We start from the raw sequence: 20,263 nt of genomic DNA, 5'->3' as shown, positions 1-20,263 counted from the left end.
ATCTTTTCGAGTTCCTTATTGGCTACTGAGCCTAACTAACCATTGGTTGCTCAACAATCTTCTTCTTCATGAGCGTTTCTAGATTTTTCATTCTTTTTAGATCTCAACGGATTGCTTTGAGTTAAGCTCTGAATCCCCATATGAGCTTCTGCTTAAAGCTGCTTTCTTGATACCCATTTCTCATTATTTCTTGGGCTTCCTATTTTTACTCTTTGTATTTCTCTATCATTTCTTAGAGATTCACTTCTTTGACATTTAACTCTAGCTGTGAGCTGTATCTAGGAGTTGTTCCCAAGTACAAAATTCTTAATGGCAGGTAAAAAATGAAAGAGGGGGTAAAGAAAAAAAATGAAATCTTCTTAACATATACTCTGCTTTCTCAATCGTTGATCATATATATTGGAATTTTGGAATAATGTTACGGTGATATTTAATCAGTGAAAATAGACCATTTTGTATTTATTGTAAGTGTTACCGATATTCAGCCTTAAACAATCTAGTGTATTCATTTATTTCTAACTAACGTACGATAAACCTTTGTGGTCCGATATTTTTATGTACCTGCGCATAACGGGAGTTTAGTGCACCGGGCGTTACTTTTTTATATTAAATATATCCTATTGCTCAATGCAGGTTTTCATCCACTCCATGGCTTTGTAGTCCTCATCTTCAGACTGTCTTTTTACAATTCTTTGGAAGGGCACCTGTTTGCAATTATCAAAGGTGACAATTTACAGACTTTAAATTATGGAATATAAGTTTCTCCCCCAGTTCAAGTGTCAACAGTTCTTTGTTAATTTGGTCGTTTGGAGCTCCATTTTTTTATAGCAACTAATGCAAATCTTGCCTCCAGAGAGATATTTCACACGTCTGATGGTGGGACAATAGCTTTGGATTGGCTAAGGAATGTGGATGATAAACTACATTTTTTATACTCCTATCTATAATTCATGACGAACATTTCTCATCTATGTTGGATAATCTGTTTTACAAGCTTGATCTTATTGTACATTAAAACGATACATTACTTACCACCTTTCATTTATATGATTGTTTTTGATTGGTATGAAATTTTAAAAAGAAAAAAGACTTTAACACATTCCAAAATTATAAATATGGATTATCCAATCTTACTGTTATACATTGTAATAGTAAAGCCACTACACTATATTTTGCCACATTAAAATAATTGAACTTAAACCACTATAACAGTAAGGTTATAAATATACGGTATACGGTACGGTTCAGTCGATTTAGTCGGTTTTTAAATATACATTGACACCCCTACTTATACGGGTCAAATCGGGTTGGGAATGGCGGGAATAAGAGAATGCATTAAACCATACTCCATACTCCATAGAACATAAACTCTTGTAACAATTCCAGGCGAACCAAGTGATACAAGAGATGCACAGATATTACACATTGGCTGAGAATTGCAGGGGAAAATGAAAAAAAAATTAAAAAATTAATGGCTTCTGCTACAGCCATAACGAAATAAAACTAGGAATTGATGTGGGTTAATTATGTGATATTATTGCCTACGAAATCTCCAATACAGCTTGGAGTGTAGTGCTAGACTCCTAGTGGTTGCATCAAGTCAAGACGTTTTAATTAAGAAAAAAAAGAGAACCATACTTAAGAGAGAGTGTATAAAATAATCGAGTTAAGGAGACTGATCAATAAATTTTTGGCTGTTTAAGGAGAAAATCAGGGGAAGAAGTATTATATTTAGCTTTTGGCCGTTAAACTTTTGGTTCTACTCATTAGATTATTGAAGTAGCTGTTTTTAAGGGTGGATTTGGCTTCTGTTGTTGGTTGCCATTTGATAGCATTTGGAATCTGTTATGATGAACATATCTTGAATACGTGAGCTACCATATGGAAAAACATTTACTTTGATAGGTACTTGTGGTAAGTTACAAGCTTACGCCAGACCAATTGAGTGTTTTTGAACTACTTAGTAGAAGAGTTTGTGATTCTTTGACTTATGCTGCTTTACATGATGGAGTAAATTGCATCAATTTCTCCTTTCCTTCTCCTAAGGTGAATTTAAATGGGGAATATGGCATTATAGTCGACTCCAATTTGTTTAGAATTGAGACGTTGTTGTTATTATTGTTAGTTAAAAGTTTATTCGGAGAAGGTTTTGATGGAGTTGAGAGTGATAATAAAAGTCCCATCATGTTAGTGATTCCTGGTTAAACAAGTGACTCTGATTCTGCTGTTAGCTTTCTTCCACTCTTTTCCTATTGTCTTCAAAATTATGAGTATTTTGCATATTTATGTCTCTTTCTCTTTTGGAAAAACAATTTTTATGTTAAGATTATTTCTTCCTCCATTGAGTTTTTATTCCCCTTCATTTATTATCTGTTTATAAGTATTATTCTTGCCTTCTTCATAAAAAAAAGTATTTTCTTCCCAATATATATAACCAGGCCTATTTGGCTTTATGAAATTTTATTGTTTCAACTTTATACTGGTGGTGATTGAGCTCTATTAGATGTGGCAGTATTTTCAAAAATTAGACAAATGTCCTTTCAAGTGACATTGAAGAGATGAGTGTGGCAATCTTGCAACGGAAATTCAAGACAAGTGTTATCATTCAAGACATGCTCTAACCTCTCTTAAAGCCTATAAATTGGTATTCAAATTAGTCATAAAAAATATGCAGCATTTTTTACTTTGCCTTTTGTTCCTCTTCGGCTTCCTTTTCTTTCCTTCTCAAAATTTTATAGTCTACTTTCTTTGTTCCCTTCTTTTAATAGTCGAATTTATTATTTAATTTTGATGATTCCTGTATCCTCTAAATAAATAGAGATGAGCTTGTTTAATCCTGGGAAAATATTTCACATTACTGAAATAGTTTCTTAGGACAGTGCTCGGCACGACTCAAGCCAGTTCGTGTATCTGCTTACAAATAATATTATTGCAGTATTATTATCGTTATTTTTCGCTGTCATTTCCCTACAATCTAAGAAACTATGGCAAGTAATACTACTACAGAAATTTTTGATAGTGCTACTAATTTTGGTATTGTCTCTGCTGCTACTGTTCCAGTTGTCCTACCAGATATCCATGGTGTTGCAAATATGTTATTGCATCCACAACTTTGGCAGACAATAATGTCAAAATACAGGTATGTAAATAGACATGGTTATATATCCAATGCTAATATTAAAATTTTCAAGAAAAATGCACATTAATGCAAGAGAAGAGTTGAGATAAATGACAATCTCGCTAAGTCAAAATTAAATTTGACTAAAGCAGATAATATAATTGTTGCGGTCATTTTCCAAATAAATAATGTGGCCAATGTGAGAAATTGAGTGATAGACTCTGGTGCTACTAGGCATATTTGTGCAAACAAAAATAAATTTTTGTCTTACACCCAAGTTGAGGAAGGAGAAGAAACTATTTATCTTGGTGACTCAAGAACAACTCGCGTTCTTGGGAAAGGAAAAATTCTTCTTAAACTCACATCTGGTAAAACTCTAGTATTGAGTGATGTATTGTATGTTCTAATATACAAACCAATTTGGTTTCTGTGGGATTATTAGAAAAAGTTGGAGTGAAGGTTTCTTTCAAGAATGATTAGGTCGTAATGACCAAAAATAATATTTTTGTGGGCAATGGATATTATAACCATGGTTTATTTGTGCTTAATATTTTTGATACTAGATATAAAAATGCATCTTCTTCTGCTTATATGGTTGAGTCACTTTCTTTGTGGCGTGCTAGACTAGGACATGTTAATGTCGCGTATATAAAAAAAATGCAGTCACTAGGATTAACATCTGGTCTAGACTCAAATAATATTGACAAGTGTAAAACATGTGCTGAAGCTAAAAGTACTAGAAAGACTTATTTTTCTATAAATAGAGAAACTGAATTGTTATCTTTAATTCACACTGATTTAGGTGATTTGAAGCAAACTATGACTAGAGGTGGTAAAAGATATTATGTGACTTTTATTGATGATTTTTCTAGATATACTATGTTGTATTTACTTAGAAATAAAGATGATGCTTTTATTTCTTATAAAACTGAGGTTGAAAATCAACTTAGTAGAAAAATCAAGAGAATTAGATCAGATAGAGGTGGAGAATATTTATCTTTGAATGAATCTTGTAAAAAGAATGGAATAATTCATGAAGTAATTCCGCCTTATTCACCTAAGTCAAATGAAGTAGCTGAAAGGAAAAATCGAACATTGAAAGAGATGATGAACTCTATGTTAGTTAGTTCTAATACTCTTGATACTTTGTGGGGTGAAGCTATTTTATCTGCACGTCACTTACAAAATAGAATATCACATAGAAGAACTGGCAAAATTCCGTATGAATTGTGAAGGAGTTATAAAACTAACTTGAAATATTTAAAAGTGTGGGGGTGCCTTGCTAAAGTTCTTTTTCCTAAACCTAAAAAGAGAAAAATAGGTTCTAAAACTGCTGATTGCATGCCTATTGGATATGCTGAACATAGTGTTGCTCTTATTTTAAAAAGTGATATGCTTTATTGCAATACTATAATTGAGACAAAGAATATTGAGTTCTTTGAATATATTTATCCATTGTCTGATAAAATTTCTCATACACCTGTTGAAACAAATAGTGAAATTACCTCTAATGAGGAACTGAGAAGGAGCAAAAGGCCTAGAAAAGAATATTTTTCTTATGAAAATAATTTTCAAACTGTTCTTGTCGATAATGAACCATCAAATTATTTTGAAGGTATATCTTCTTCAGATGCTAAATATTGGAAAGAGACAATAAAAGTTGATATCGATTCTATTTTAAAAAATAGTACATGAATTTTAACTGATTTACCTCATGGTGCAAAGCCTATTGGTTGCAAATGAATTTTCAAAAAGAAATTTAATCATGATGGATCTTTAGATAAATATAAAGCTCAGTTAGTAGCAAAAGGATTTTCTCAAAAATAAAATATAGATTATTTTGATACATTTGCACCGGTGACTAGAATTTCTTATATTCGAGTTTTAATTACCTTAGATTCAATCTGTAAGCTTTTTATCCACCAAATGGATGTCAAAAACAACTTTTCTAAATGGTGATTTAGAAGAAGAAATTTATATGGTTCAACCTGAAGGCTATGTCATTCCTGGACAAGAAAATAAAGTTTGTAAATTAAATAAATTTCTTTATGACCTTAAGGTATTTCGAAGTTAGCTTGGAAGAATAAATTTCATGTTGGAAACTTAAGTTGAAATAGTTGACCGGATAGTGACTTATGTGTAAACGACCCCGGAATAAAGTTTGGATGATTTCAATAGCTCCGTATGGTGATTTTGGACTTAGGAGCGTGTCCAAAAAATTATTTGGAGATCCGTAGTGAAATTAGGCTTGAAATGTCAAAAGTTGAATTTTTGGGAAGTTTGGCCGGGGGGTTGACTTTTTGATATCGAAGTCGGAATCCGATTCTGGAAATTGAAATACCTTCGTAATGTCATTTATGACTTGTGTGCAAAATTTGAAGTCATTCCTGATTGATTTGATGTATTTCGGCACAAGATATAGAATTTGAAAGTTCAAAATTCATTAGGCTTGAATTGAGGTGCGATTCATGATTTTAGCGTTGTTTGATGTGATTCGAGGCTTCGACTAAGTTCGTATGATATTTTGGGACTTGATGGTGTATTTGGTTGAGGTCCCGGGGGCCTCGGGTGAGTTTCGGACTATTTCTAGGCCATTTAAAGCTGCTGGTTTTGGCTACAGCAGTATGCTATGCGATCGCGTGGATTTGGCTGCAATAGCGAAGCACAAAATGGGAAAAAATGGCCAGTGATTTGCGATTAAGGAAGGCCTTTCGCGATCGCGTAGAGGAAATTTTCTGCTGCACTGACCCGACTTTGGAAGCTTATATCTCGTAGTCTATAAGGAATTTGTAGATGATTCAAAAATAAAAGTTGTAGTCCTTTGTGTCTAGTTTTCAGAAATGTAAACCATTTGTCATTTGGAGTTGTGTACAAAAGGTTATAATAGCTATACTAAAGGTTTCCCGGAAGATATTGGACAAGGCTGTTGGGGAATTTGTTCTTCGCGATCGCGGGAGAATGGCCGCGATCGCATAGAGTAAAAAGGGGCTAGAAAAATTTTGTGCTTCGCGATCGCGAGTGTTTTGCCGCGATCGCATAGGGTAAATGACTGGGCAGCAAATTTAAGTTCTGAAAATGGGACTTCGTCCCATTTTTCATTTTTGACGGATTTGAGCTCGGGAAGAGGCGATGTTTGGGAGATTTTCAAGAAAAATAATGGGGTAAGTATTTTTAACTCAATATTGATTAAATTACCCATATCCATGGTTATTTTTAATATTTAATTGGTGAATTAAGTTGGAAAATTGTGAACCCTCTTGGTTTAATTTGGAGATTTGAGGGTCAAGTTGATGTCGGATTTGAGTACAATTTGTATGGTTGAACTCGTGGTTGAATGAAAGTTCATATTTTGTAAATTTTATCATGTTCTGAGATGTGGGCTCCACGGGCGATGTTTTGAGTGTAATTTCGGATTTTGTGAAAAATTTAGTATTTTGATATGGAATTATTTCCTATAATTTTTGTTGACTGAACCAAATTAATTGTGGCTGGATTCGAGGCGTTTGGAGGCAAATTCACGAGGCAAAGGCATACCGGAGTAAAGAATTATACGGTTTGATGTAAGTAACACTTCTAAACTTGGTTCTGAGGGTATGAATCTCCGAATTTGGTATGATATAAATTATTTGGAGGTGACACTCACGATAGGTAGCGACATGTGGATGTGCACCATATAAATTGTATCATGAATAAATCCTATGTAGTTGTAAGATTAATGAATCATGTTATTATCCGAATATTCTCCTCGTGTTAGGAAATTGAACTGAGGCTCCTATTAAAGATCATGTTTAGGCTACGTGCCAATATTTTTGGGACATGGGTCGTGTTGTTGTTGAATTAATTGTTCAAAAAAAAATATATACATTTCACACTCAGTAATAATTGTCCTTTGTGAGGATATTTATGGGATTGAGCTGCGCAACGCAACAAATATTGGCTTTATACATCATTATTATATGGATCGGGGCTGCCCGCCCGCAACATGCCTTATAGGCTTTACTAATTTATGGATCGGGGCTGCCCACCTGCAGCAGGCCTTATAGGCTTTGTTATTATACGGATCGGGACTGCCCGCCTGCAGTAGACCATTTTTGGCCTTGTATTACGCTTGGGCTGAAGGAGCCCCTCCGGAGTCTGTACACCCCTTGTGAGCGCAGATGATTATATATATTCGGGATGGACTTCTAGGGCATGGACTTGTCTTACTTACGATGATTATATATATATTCGGGATAGATTTCCCAGAACATGGATTTGCCTTACTTATTTGTATTGTAATGAGTTTAGCTGAACATGGACCTTGTCTGTATCAGTTGATAAATACGGGTTGGAACACCCTGGGCTAGATTGACCATAAACAGTATCGAGTGACCAGATAATTTGTGACTAGTATTTACATGAGGCCCTTTTACCGAGATGTCATATTCCTCATATCATGCAATATTGATCTATTTCACTTGTACTGAGTTTAACTGTTAAATTTGAAAGCATGCCTTAACTGTTAAATTTGAAAGCATGCCTACATTTTGTACCATTATTTATACTTGTACCTGCGGAGCTCGTCATTTTTTTCAGCCCAGAGGTTAGTCTTGTGACTTATTGAGTTAGTTGTACTCATACTACACTCTGCACCTCGTGTGCAGATCCAGGTGCTCCCGGATATGAAGGCTGTTAGAATTAGGAGTTCTTTCCGTTGGAGACTACCAAGGTAGCTACTTGAAGACCGCAAACTTGATTCCCTTCCTGCTTAGTTATTGTACTGTTCTGTATTTCAGACAATGATTTTTACCAGTCAGACTTTGTATTTATTTAGACGCTCATGTACTCAGTGACACTGTATTTTGGGAGTGTTATATTTGAAATTATGAGATTTCTTCTGCTGAATTTTGATTATTTGTTTTCAAATTAAAAATATATGGTGGTTTATTGAGATTTTCGGCTTACCTAGTATTGAGATAGGCGCCATCACGACTGGTGAGATTTTGGGTCGTGACAAAAGTTATAAGGAGTGAAGATGGAATAATGTTGTCACAAGAACATTATGTTGAGAGACTTCTTAAGAAGTTTGAATATTTTAATGTCACATCTGTGAGCACTCCTTTTGATGCTAACTCTCAGTTGAAAAAGAATAATGGTGACCTAGTTGCTCAGTCTAAATATGCGCAGATTATTGTGAGTCTGATGCATTTAATAAATTTTACAAGGCCTGATATATCCTATGTTGTGTGTAGACTGAATAGATGTACTCATAATCCCAACAAAGAGCATTGGTCTACATTGGAAGGACTAGTGAAATATTTGAGAGGAACCATGAATTATGGTATCCTATATAGTGGATTTCCTTATAGTTTAGAAGGGTACAGTGATGCAAACTGGATCTTTGATTCAGATGAAACAAAATCCACTAAGTGGTTATGTATTCTCCCTTGGTGGTGGTGCAATATCGTGGAAATCAACTAAACAGATGATCATTGCTAGATCGACTATGGAATCAGAGTTTGTAGCTCTGGAGATAGCTAGTTCTGAGGTTGATTGGCTAAGAAACTTCTTAGCTAATATCCCTTTAATAAAGGACGTATTGCCTCCTGTGTTTATGCATTGTGATTGTGTGATGACCCAAAATGTCATCTTTAAATTTAATAAGAAATTCTATATCCTAAGACCTCGAAAAGTACCATTTATCATTCCTTGACTTGCGTGCGCAGTCCATAAAATTTTCCAAAAAGTTTTTATGTGAAAAATGGAATAAATGTGAAATAGAGCTTTAAAACTCAACTAAGTTGACTTTGGTCAACATTTTGAGCAAACGGACCCGAATCAGTATTTTGAAAATTTCAATAGGTCCGTATCGTGATTTGGTACTTGGGCGTATGCCCGAAATCGAATTCTGAGGTCCCTAGCCCGAGATATGGAATTTGGATGATAAATTAAAAGCTTGAAAGCTTAATGATTTCTAAGAAATTTTATTGATGTTGGATTTATTGACCTCGGGTCTATATTTTAGTTTCGGATCTCGGTATAGGTCCACTATAATATTTATGACTTGTCTGCCGAATTTGGTGAGAATCGGAGTTGATTTGACGTGATTCGGACGTCCGGTTGTAAAAATATAAGTTTTAAAGTTTTCTTGAAAACTTTCTTTGAGTTGGTGTCTGATTCGTACTTCTAGGTATTATTTTGGCGATTTGATCACGTGAGCAAGTTCGTATGATGTTTTAGGACTTGGGTGTATGTTTGTTTTGGAGCCCCGAGGGCTCGGATTGATTTCGGATGGTTAACGGATCATTGTTGGACTTAAGAAAAACTGCAGAAATCTGCTTCTGGTTTCCTTCTTCGCGTTTACGAGGGGAGTCTCGCGTTCGCGAAGAGGAAATTTGGACTGACACTTTTTGTGCTTCGCGTTCGCGACTGAGGGAACACATTCGCGAAGAGTCGAGGTGCAAAGCTTCGCGTTCGCGATTGAATCCCCGCGTTCGCGAAGGGAAACTGGTTGGCCAGGAAAATGGCCTTTGCGTTCACAAAGGGCATCTCGCGTTCGCGAAGGCCAAGCCAGGCAAGCTTCACATTCGCGAAGTAGCCCTCGCGTTCGCGAAGAGTAAAATTGGTCAGCAGGAATTTGTGCTTCACGAACGCGAGGCACTGACCACGTTAGCGAAGGGTAAAAGTTCCAGAAACAGAACTTAAGTTCTGGAAAATGGGAATCCCATTTTCAACCCTTTTCCATTTTTGAGCTCGGGTAAGGCGATTTTTGGGCGATTTTTACGGGAAAATATTGGGGTAAATATTTCTTATCCTATATTGATTATATTTCATGATTCCATACTCGTTTATATCATGAATCCGTGAATTTATGGAAGAAAAATCAGATTTTCTAAAATCTTCCAAAAACAAAATAATTTAAGATTTGAAGGTCCATTTGATATCGGAATTGGACAAATTTTGTATGGTTGAACTCGTATCGGAACAGTTGTTTGAATTTTGCAAGTTTTTCCAGGATTTGAGATGTGGGTCCCACTGCCGAATATTTTAATGAATTTCGTATTTTTATCCTGAAAATTTGTAAATTCATATGGAATTAATTCCTTGATTAGTATTGAATATATTGAATTGTTTGTGAATAGATTTGAAGCTTTCGGAGGCAAATTTAAAAGGAAAAGCTGTGGTTGAATAATTGATTGGAATTTGCAAAGCTAGGTAAGTGTCGGGATTAACCTTGACTTGAGGGAATAGAACCCTTAAATTATTTGTTATGTGAAATGTATGTGAACGACGTATAGGCAAGGTGATGAGTGTCTATACGTCGTCAAATTGACTGTTTGCCTACTTACTTGAAAAATCATAAATTATTTTAAATCATGAATTAATTATTATAATAATTATTTCTCTCCTATTCTTTGTCAAACATTAATCCTTGAATTCTTGCATTAATTGTTACATGCTATTTGAATTATTTGTCTTAATTGTGATTTGACATTTAGCATATTAAATATTAAACTGCCTATTTTCTCCCTAATTTCCATAATAATTTGCTATTTGTCATTGTTTGTTTCATAATTAAATCATAATTATTGTATGCTTGTTGTCTTATAGTTTTATATTAATTGTTGCATTTATCGGGAAAATTTCTTCTATAAGAATTGGTAAATGAATATGTTGGAGGAGCGGGTTGCACGCCACAACAGAATTGATTGAAAAGGATATATATTGGAGGATCGGGTTGCACGCCGCAACAGACTTATTAAAAAATCAATATTGGAGGATCGGGTTGCACGCCGCAACAGACTTATTAAAAAGTCAATATTGGAGGATCGGGTTGCACGCCGCAACAGACTTATTAAAAAGTCAATATTGGGGGATTGGGTTGCACGCCGCAACAGACTTATTAAAAAGTCAATATTGGGAGATCGGGTTGCACGCCGCAACAGACTTATTAAAAAGTCAATATTGGGGGATCGGGTTGCACGCCGCAACAGACTTATTTAAAAGTCTATATATATACTTGATTGAAATAAATACATGACAGACTTGGTTAAAAGGAAGATATTGGGAGAGCGGGTTGCACGCTGCAACATAATTGATTGTGAATATATTGTGAGAGCGGGTTGCACGTTGCAACAGAACTGGTTGAAATAATATGGATTATGACTGCTCAGTTGGCTTCAATTATTATAAATGAGTTACCTGATTTATTTTTATTATTTGTTGTTGTTATCAATATTGCGTACAGGTTAATGTAAGTGAACCGCCTTAGCCTCGTCACTACTTCGTCGAGGTTAGGCTCAGCACTTACCAGTACATGGGGGTCGGTTGTACTAATACTACACTCTGCACTTCTTGTGCAGATTTTGGAGTTGGTCCCAGCGGCGTACCATAGACTTGCTCGGATTTCAGCTACCAGAGGAGACTTGAGGTATAATTGTATGGCGTCCGCAGTTCTGAAGTCCCTGTCTATTTTACTTTAGCTGTGTGTTTATTTCCAGACAGCTTTATTTATTCAGACCTTTATTTGTATTTATTCTAGAAGCTCGTGCACTTGTGACACCAATTCTGGGATGGTATTTAGACACCGTTATTTTTATGGATTATTTTACTATATTTCAAACTTTGCTTCCGCTTTTGTTTCTTTGATTATTAATAATTTAAATATTGTTTAAAAAATTGATTAATATTATTCTAACGTTGGCTTGCCTAGCAAGTGAAATGTTAGGCGCCCTCAAGGTCCGAAGGTGGAAATTTCGGGTCGTGACAGTTGGTATCAGAGCATTAGGTAACATAGGTCTCACGAGTCACGAGAAAGCTTAGTAGAGTCTGAAGGATCGGTACAGAGACGTCTGTATTTATCTCTCAGAGGCTATGAAGTTTAGGAACAATATCACTTCTTTCTTATTCTGTCGTGCGATTTTATTCTATCATCGATGATTGAACCATTCTACTCTTATTCTCTCACAGATGTTGAGAACACGTAATACCTCTACCGATGGATAGGGACGAGAACCCCTGGTAGCAACTATGGCCAGGGGTAGAGGTCGAGGTCGTGCCAGAGGCCGAGGCCGAGGTAGAGCTCAGTCCAGAGCTCGAGTAGCTGCACCTGTTATAGAACCTCAGGTGGATCTTCAGGAGGAAGTTCTAGTTTAGAATGTACCAGTTGGACCAGTTCAGGTCTCGGAAGGATTTATAGCCACTCCATACTTCAGGACGCTCTAGTCCGTTTGGTAAGTCTTATGGAGAGAATGGCTCAGAATGGTACATTTCCAGTGGCACCAGCCATTTCAAAGGCTGGGGGAGGAGCACAAACTCCCACTACTCCCACTCTGGAGCAGATGGCTCCCTAGAATCAGGCTCCAGCAGCCCCGCCAGTTGGGATATATCAGCCAGTTATTGTGGCACAAACCGGTGATAGGCCCGCCATGTCTTTTGAGGCCTTATTAAGACTGGATAAGTTCACTAAGCTCTTTCCAGTTCACTTCAGTGGTACACCTTCTGAGGACCCATAGGATTATCTTGAACGCTGCCATGAGGTGCTGCGGAACATGGGTATAGTTGAGACCAATGGGGTTGATTTTGCTATATTCCAGATGACGGTTTCTGCCAAGAGGTGGTGGAGAAATTATACATTGACCCGACCAGTCGGATCGCCTGCACTTACCTGGGAGCAATTCTCTCAGCTATTTTTGGAGAAGTTCCTTCCTATCACACTGAGGGAGGAATTACGCAAGTAATTTGAGCGTCTACCACAGGGCAGTATGACTGTTACTCAGTATGAGTCCCATTTCGTGGATTTGGCCCCGTCATGCTCTCCTTTTACTACCTACGGAGGGAGAGAGAGAGAGAGAGAGTGAGGAGGTTTATTGAGGGACTCACTCACCCTATCAGACTTCAGATGGACAAAAAGACCGGAAGTGAGATTTCTTTTCAGGCGGCTGCTAATATCGCAAGGAGGATCGAGATGGTTATTGCACAGGAAAGAGGGCAGAGGTTCGATAAGAGGCCTCTTCAGTTCGGTTGTTTCAATGGTGCCTCATCTGGAGGCAGGGGTAATTTTGGTAGGGGTCATCCTCCCAGACCATTTCATTCAGCACTTCATGTATCTCCCGGTGTTTCAGGGAGTCATGGTCCTATTATGCCTTACTCTGGGCAGCCAGTATTTAGTGCACATTCAGCTCCTATCAGTGCACCACCACTCCAGAGTTACTACAGTGGTTATCCGACCCATTTGGGTCAGCTTCAGCTTCAGCAGCCACGGCATCAAGATGGGTGTTATGAGTGTGGGAACATTGGTCACATCAGGAGGTATTGCCCTAGATTTGCGAGTAATAGATATCGGCAGGATTCTCGTGCCATCATACCGGCACCGGTTGCTTCACCGCCTGCTCAGCCAGCTAGAGGTAGGGGTCAGACAACTAGAGGTGGAGGTCAGGCTAGTAGAGGTGGAGGTAAGGCCGTTAGAGGTGGAGGTCAGGCCATTAGAGGTGGAGGTCAGACCGTTAGAGGTGGAGTCCAGCCAGTTAAAGTTCGTCCCAGAGATGCAGTTCAGATTGGTGGGGCCCAGCCTCGATTTTATGCTTTTCCAGTGAGGCCTGAGGCCGAGTCATTTGATGTTGTGATCACAGGTATTATTCCAGTTTGCCATAGAGATGCTTCAGTTCTATTTGATCCAGGATCTACTTATTCCTATGTGTCCTCCTATTTTGCTTCATATTTGGTTGTGCCTTGTGATTCTCTGAGTGCTTATGCGTGTGTATCTACACCGGTGGGAGACTCTGTTGTAGTAGATCATGTCTATCATTCGTGTGTGGTTACTATTGGTAATCTTGAGACTAGTGTAGATCTTCTACTTCTTGATATGGTAGATTTTGATGTCATCTTGGGTATGGATTGACTGTCTCCTTATCATGCTATATTGGACTATCATGCCAAGAAGTGACCCAAGCTATACCCGGGTTACTTCGGTTAGAGTGGAAAGGAACTCCTGGCTATTCTGCCAGCAAGGTTATTGTAATGACCCGGTCGGTCGTTTTGAGAATTTAAGTCTCGTTCGGCGGCATAAGGCCCTGAGTAGCTTCATATTATGTGTATTGACTTACGTGTGTGGTTGAATTCGGTTACCGGTTGTTTCGGAGTAATTTGAGACACTTAGTCCCTAAAACGGAAGCTTAAGTCTTAGGATTTTGACCGTAGTTGGAACTATGTGAAGACGACTCCGGAATAGATTTCCGCCGATTCCATTATCTCCATTGGGTGATTTAGGACTTAGGAGCGTGTCCGGACTGTAAATCCGAGGTCTGTAGCTGATTTAGGCTTGAAATGGTGAAAATCAAATTTTTTGGAGATTTGGACCGGAAGTGGACTTTTTGATATCGGGGTCGGAATGCGATTCTGAGAGTTGGAACAGCTTTGTTATGTAATTTGGGACTTGCCTGCAAAATTTGACGTTATTCCGGGTTTATTTGATAGGTTTCAGCACGGGTTTTAGAAGTTGAAAGATTTAAGAATTTATAAGTTCGATTCATGGTGCGATGCGTAGTTTCAATGTTAGTTGATGTGATTTGAGGGCTCGACTAAGTTCGTATGGTATTTTAGGAATGGTTGGTATGTTTGGTTGAGGTCCTGGGGGCCTCGGGTGAGTTTCGGGTGCTTAACGGATTAAAAGTTTGATTTGTGTTACTCCTAAGTCTTCATGCTTCTGGTATTTTCGCACCTGCGGTGAAGAGACCGCACGTGCGGAGAGGCAAGCGCAGAAGAGGAAAAGTGGAGGACTACCAGGGATCGCAGGTGCGAGGAAAATTCCGCATCTGCGATGCCCGCAAATGCGAAGATTGAGGCGCATGTACGAGAAGTGCTGGACTTGACAGTCTCCGCAGGTGCAGAGAAATTTTGCACCTCAGCGGCTCCGCAGAAGCGGATTTTGGTGCGCAGAAGCGAGAGGAAAGAGCAGGTGCGGTTTGGACGTGCGCACCTGCGGTCGAGCAGATGCGGCTAATTATGCCCCACGCCTGGGCAGAAAAGAGAAATTCGAGGGTTTGGTTTCATTCTTCGTTTTTGGACTTGAGAGCTCGGAATTTGGCGATTTTTCAAGGGATTTTCAGAGGGAGCTTTAGGGTAATGATTCCTAACTCGTTTTTGGTTGTATTGCATTAATCTATAGTTGTTTTCTCCATTTACTTTCAGATTTTTGGGGTTGAAATTGGGAAAAATTGGAAGAACTTCTTTAATAAAGATTTCGAGTTTTGAAAGGGAATTTGTGGTCGGATTTGAGTATATCTTATATGATTGGACACGTGAGTGAATGGGTGTTCATATTTTGTGATTTTTACCCGATTCCGAGACGTGAGCCCGGGTCGACTTTTTAGGGCAAATTTCGGAATTGTTTTGTTAAAATAATGATTTCATTAATTAGATGAGTCTATTATCATTATATTCATGATATGCAATTGTGTTTGGTTAGATTTGGACTATTCAGAGTCGGATAATTGAGGAAAGGGCATTCTTACGGACTGTTTGAGCTTGATTCGAGGTAAGTATCTTGCCTAACCTTGTGTGGGTGACTTCCCCTTATGATTTGAGTCTTCTATGTTGATTGTAGTCCGTGTACACGAGGTGACGAGTGCGTGCACGGACTTATTTGTGGAAAATTATCCTTTTAGGGTTCTTAGGTCCTTATATTCATTGAATATGCAGTTGTTCTTGTTATGATTATATATCTTAATTACTAGATTCACATATACCTGCTTAATTAGAATCAATTGCTTCATGATCCACTATTATTGTTACTTGCTTCATATGTGCCTTAACTGAAACTGTTATCTCTTTTATAGCCATGCTATCTTTTCATAACTGCGTATCTTTATTTAGAATTTATATTATTTCATATTATAATTGTTCAGTCTTACTTGAGGTTATGATTATTTTTTCGCTGCTTATCCTTAATTGAATTATTGAATATATTCGTAATTTCCTCAACCTTAAAAGAAGTTTAGATATCCTATATTTCAGTCGACTTGTTTTATTTGGAATTATTTAACTCGTGTTAGCTTCCCTATTGTTGAGGTGTATATTGTGGGATTGTTGCTACACATTAGTTTTCCCTTGTTGAGCTGTTCTCTTTACGCCTAGCATTTCAGACTGTGGTTATTCCTTGTTAATTGGTTCCACATTTTCTTGTGATTTAAAGGTTCTTGAGTTGATTTACTTGCCGTACTTTGTATTATAGCCATTGTTGTTGTTGTATTCATTGTGGTGATGCACGAGGTTTCTGCCGTGCGATTGTTATTATTGTGAGGCACGAGGTTTCTGCCGTGCGGTTGTTATTATGGGGTTGCATGAGGTTTCTGCCGTGCTATTGTTACTATTGATATTTGCACATGCAGTGTGACAAGGTGGGATATATATATATACACACACACACACACACACATATATGTGTGTGTGGGTTGCGCATATGGCGAGACAAAGTGAGAACATTATTATGCACGTGTGGCGAGACAAGGCGGGCATTTATGTTACTATTGCACACGTGGCGAGACAAGGTGGGCTGTGTTAGGAATTAATTTGTGATGATTTATGGCCTGGGGGCATTCTTGTTGTTGATAATTGTGTAGTGGTATACGTACCTGTGTGAGCTTTATCTTGTGAAAGCCGTGAGAAAATATTCTACGTGTTATCCGTTCTTCTTCTTAGGACACTTGCACAAGCATACACGTAGTTAAGCACTCTTATCGGATAAGAGGTGTTCTTGATATTGTTGAGCATAGATGCTCACCCTCGTTTACTTGTCTTCTATGCGAGAATGGCTCTATTGGCACGTGAGTCGTCAGTGTGGTTATGAGGTGTTATGAGGGCATAGGATGCCAAGTGCTAGGGTTCAAGTATTATGACCCGTGAGTTGTGAATTGTCCAAGGTTCGATACCTCGTGGAGTTGTTGACTAAAACCTGATGTAAAAGCGGTTGTAATTACTGAGTTATTACTTGTCCTTGCTGTATTCGTGATTCCAGATTTAGGTTGTGTTCCATTTACTTTGTCTGCGTCATTTTCATGATATTCTACCGATACTTGTTGTTTTCTTGCTTTAATGCCATTATTGTATTGTGAGCCATATTGCATAGTCTTTGTGTAGACATCATAGTTCTGTTATTCATGTGCTTATATCTGTTCAGTTTATTAGACCAGTGGGTGTCTTGACTGTTCTTCGTCACTACTCCACCGAGGTTAGTCTTGATACTTACTGGGCACCCCTGTGGTGTGCTCATGCTACTCTTCTGTACATTTTTGTGCAGATCCAGGTACTTGTTCGTTAGCTAGATGTGTGGACTATTGCTGTGGAGACTCAAGGTAAACCTGCTGCTGCGTTCGCAGGTTTCGGAGTCACCTTCCAGTTTTCGTTTTGTACTGTTTATTCTTATTTCTGGACAGTTGTATTTAGAAATTTTCTAGCAAACACTCTGTTGAGCTTATGACTTGTACTAGCGGTTTTGAGAATTTTAAGAGACTCTATTTAAATAATGTTGTTGTTTTAATTATTGTTAGGCTTACCTAGTCCCTAAGACTAGGTGCCATCACGATACCCAACGGAGGAAAAATTAGGTCGTGACAAGTTAGTATCAGAGCTCTAGGTTCATAGGTTCTACGAGTCACAAGCGAGTTTAGAATAGTCTTGCGGATCAGTACGGAGACGTCTGTACTTATCTTCGAGAGGCTACAGAACTATTAGGACAATCTCACTTCTTTCATTCCTGCCGTGCTAGATTATTGATCTCGGAGTTTGAACTTTTATCATTCCATTCTCTCATAGATGGTGAGGACACGAGCTATAGTTATAGACGACGCTGCTCCTGGAGCAAGTATCGCTAGAGGCAGAGGTAGAGGCCGACGAGGAGTAAGTGTCACAGCCAGAGCACCTACCAGAGCAGCAGTTGAGGAGCCTCCAGTAGTTCCAGTTAAGGAGAAGGTACCGGAGGCGCCTGTTATTACCCCCGGACTTCAGGAGACCTTAGCACAGTTCCTGAGCATGTTTGGTACATTGGCTCAGGCATGGTTGATTCCGGTTGAACCAACTACTTCATAGACCGAGGGAGGAACCCAGACTCCCGCCGCCCACACCCCAGAGCAGCGAGTTCATGTTGGTCAGGTTCCAGGTGTCATGGCGACACAACGTGTGGTCCCAGTTAAGCCCGTGGTCAGGGCAGCAACATCTGAGGAAGAGCAACTTAGACTTGCAAGGTTCAAGAAATATGACCCTCCTACATTTAGTAGTTTGGCTTCAAAGAGTGCACATGGTTTTCTGGATGAGTGTCACCGCATTCTCCGTACTATGAGTATTGTGGAGACGAGCGGGGTTGCTTTTATTACGTTCCAGCTCAGGGGAGCGTCTTACCAGTGGTGGCGGGCATATGAGTTGGGTAGCCCAGCCAAGTTAGCTTCACTTACATGGGTTCAGTTTTCAGAGATGTTCCTGAGAGAGTTTGTACCTCAGTCCCTTAGATGCATAGTGCGTGGAGTTTGAGCAGCTGCGCCAGGGCACTATGTCAGTGTCAAAGTATACCGTGAGATTAAGTGATCTGGCCAGGTATGCACCTGCTTTGGTCGCCACAGTTAGAGAGCATGTCCGTAGATTCATTGAGGGATTCAGGTATGATATTCGGTTCAGCATGGCTCATGAGTTAGAGTCAGATGTTTCATTTCAGCAGGTGGTAGGGATCACCCGCCGAGTAGAGGGCATGTGGGACCAGGAGAGAGAAGATAGGCAAGGCCACAGGAGAGAGTACAGGCGAGATCAGGAGAGAGAGGACAGAGAAGTGAGGAGGCCTCGTAGACTGGAGAGATCTACTGGTCCTTATTTTGGAGGCAGGGTACGACATGGTAGAGGTTTTGTGGGCCAGCCAGTTCAGTTTGCACTTCAGGCTTCGCACAGTGTTTCAGGTGCTCATAGGTCTTAGAGTACCCGTACCGCACAGTTCCCACAACCACGTCAGCAGAGAGGTTTCTTCAAGTGTGGAGATACTAGCCACAGGGTGAGAGATTGTCCTAAACTCCGAATAGGTGTGTCACAGCGGAGTATTCAGGCGAGTAGAGGGCGCCTAAGAGGGGAAGTCCCGACCCATTGATGTGTTTCATATAGTAGGCTTGAGGCCACTGTGCCAGATGATGTCATACATGTATGCTTTTGATTTGCTACAGAGGGGCACCATTCATATTTTGATTCGGTCCTGATTATCAGGGCGAGTTCCCCTACTTGTTGTCCCACCTATGGGTGAGTTCATGACTTAGTATTATGTTTAGGTGTTTACCCCTGTTGGGAGACTCTATGAGTGGTAGCCCGTGTCTATCGTTTGTTTCTATTCATTATTGAATGTTACGAGACTATAAGTGAATTCACGTTGTCCATTATGGTAGGTTTGATGTGATTCCTGAGTAAATTGGTTATAATTTGTGATTTGATACTCTACCGGGGTGAGAGTTTAGCAAGTGTTGAGATTTTATTGGCAGAATTGAGTTAGTGGAAGATTTCCATTGGTATTATGTGTATTCAACTTGTGATTTAGAGTTGAGGGTGAGACCGTCGCGATTCCATGTGATTTGATATGTTTGAGCCGGGCTGCGTGCCGCGGTGGACGGTGATACCAGGATGAGATCCTTATGATTTGTTCATGTACTTTGATTTTTCCTTTTGAATTGATTCGTAGTAGGGTATTGTTAGAAAGGTGTGCCTGTCGGGCTTGTTTGATCTTTATCTTATGTGTTTCTCTTTATATATTTAGTCAATTTCGTTATGTGCTTCTCGAGTTTTGGCTTGCGGGGTGTGTGCCCGGTGGTGTTAGTTGGGACTTACTGATTCGGGAGTATAGTTATGAGGTCTTCGTGTTTCTTGCATCATTGTCAGCACTATGGAGGTTTGAAACGTGTTGCTAATGGATATGGGTCTAATTGCCGGTACTGGTTTTGATTTCGGGCAGCTATTATGATCAGAAATGTTATTATGGGCCTATATGTGGTGTGTCTTATTGTGTGGTCGTACCTTGTGGGTGTAGGCATGAGTTGCTACCGCTGTTTGAGACTGATATCGGTAATGGATTTAGAATTGGGTCTTTTGAAGATAAATAGAAGGTGAGAATTTTGACTCTAAAGCTTATCGGTGTTGGCAGAAAGG

General features: G+C 39.0%; 1 protein-coding gene and 1 long non-coding RNA gene across 2 annotated transcripts in view; both read left to right on the top strand.

Annotated features, from left to right (window-relative positions):
- Window positions 1-245: 245 nt before the first annotated feature.
- Window positions 246-946, top strand: LOC108945245 (uncharacterized). The gene is made up of 3 exons (XR_001969375.3): window positions 246-316; window positions 634-723; window positions 854-946. It is a non-coding gene; the product is annotated as an uncharacterized lncRNA (long non-coding RNA).
- Window positions 947-8,483: 7,537 nt separating this feature from the next.
- The window catches only part of LOC138904135 (uncharacterized), a 51,995-nt gene continuing 40,215 nt past the window's right edge, over window positions 8,484-20,263 (top strand). Inside the window, exons 1-3 of the mRNA XM_070192606.1 lie at window positions 8,484-8,693; window positions 17,274-17,324; window positions 17,394-17,399. Of these exons, the coding sequence (XP_070048707.1) occupies window positions 8,484-8,693; window positions 17,274-17,324; window positions 17,394-17,399 (267 nt within the window). The remainder of the gene's footprint in view (window positions 8,694-17,273; window positions 17,325-17,393; window positions 17,400-20,263) is intronic.

Source organism: Nicotiana tomentosiformis, chromosome 1 (assembly GCF_000390325.3).
Source record: "Nicotiana tomentosiformis chromosome 1, ASM39032v3, whole genome shotgun sequence".
Classification (NCBI taxonomy): Eukaryota; Viridiplantae; Streptophyta; class Magnoliopsida; order Solanales; family Solanaceae; genus Nicotiana; species Nicotiana tomentosiformis.
Note: the sequence above shows the minus strand (reverse complement) of the source record. Positions and strands in the feature narration are given on the sequence as shown.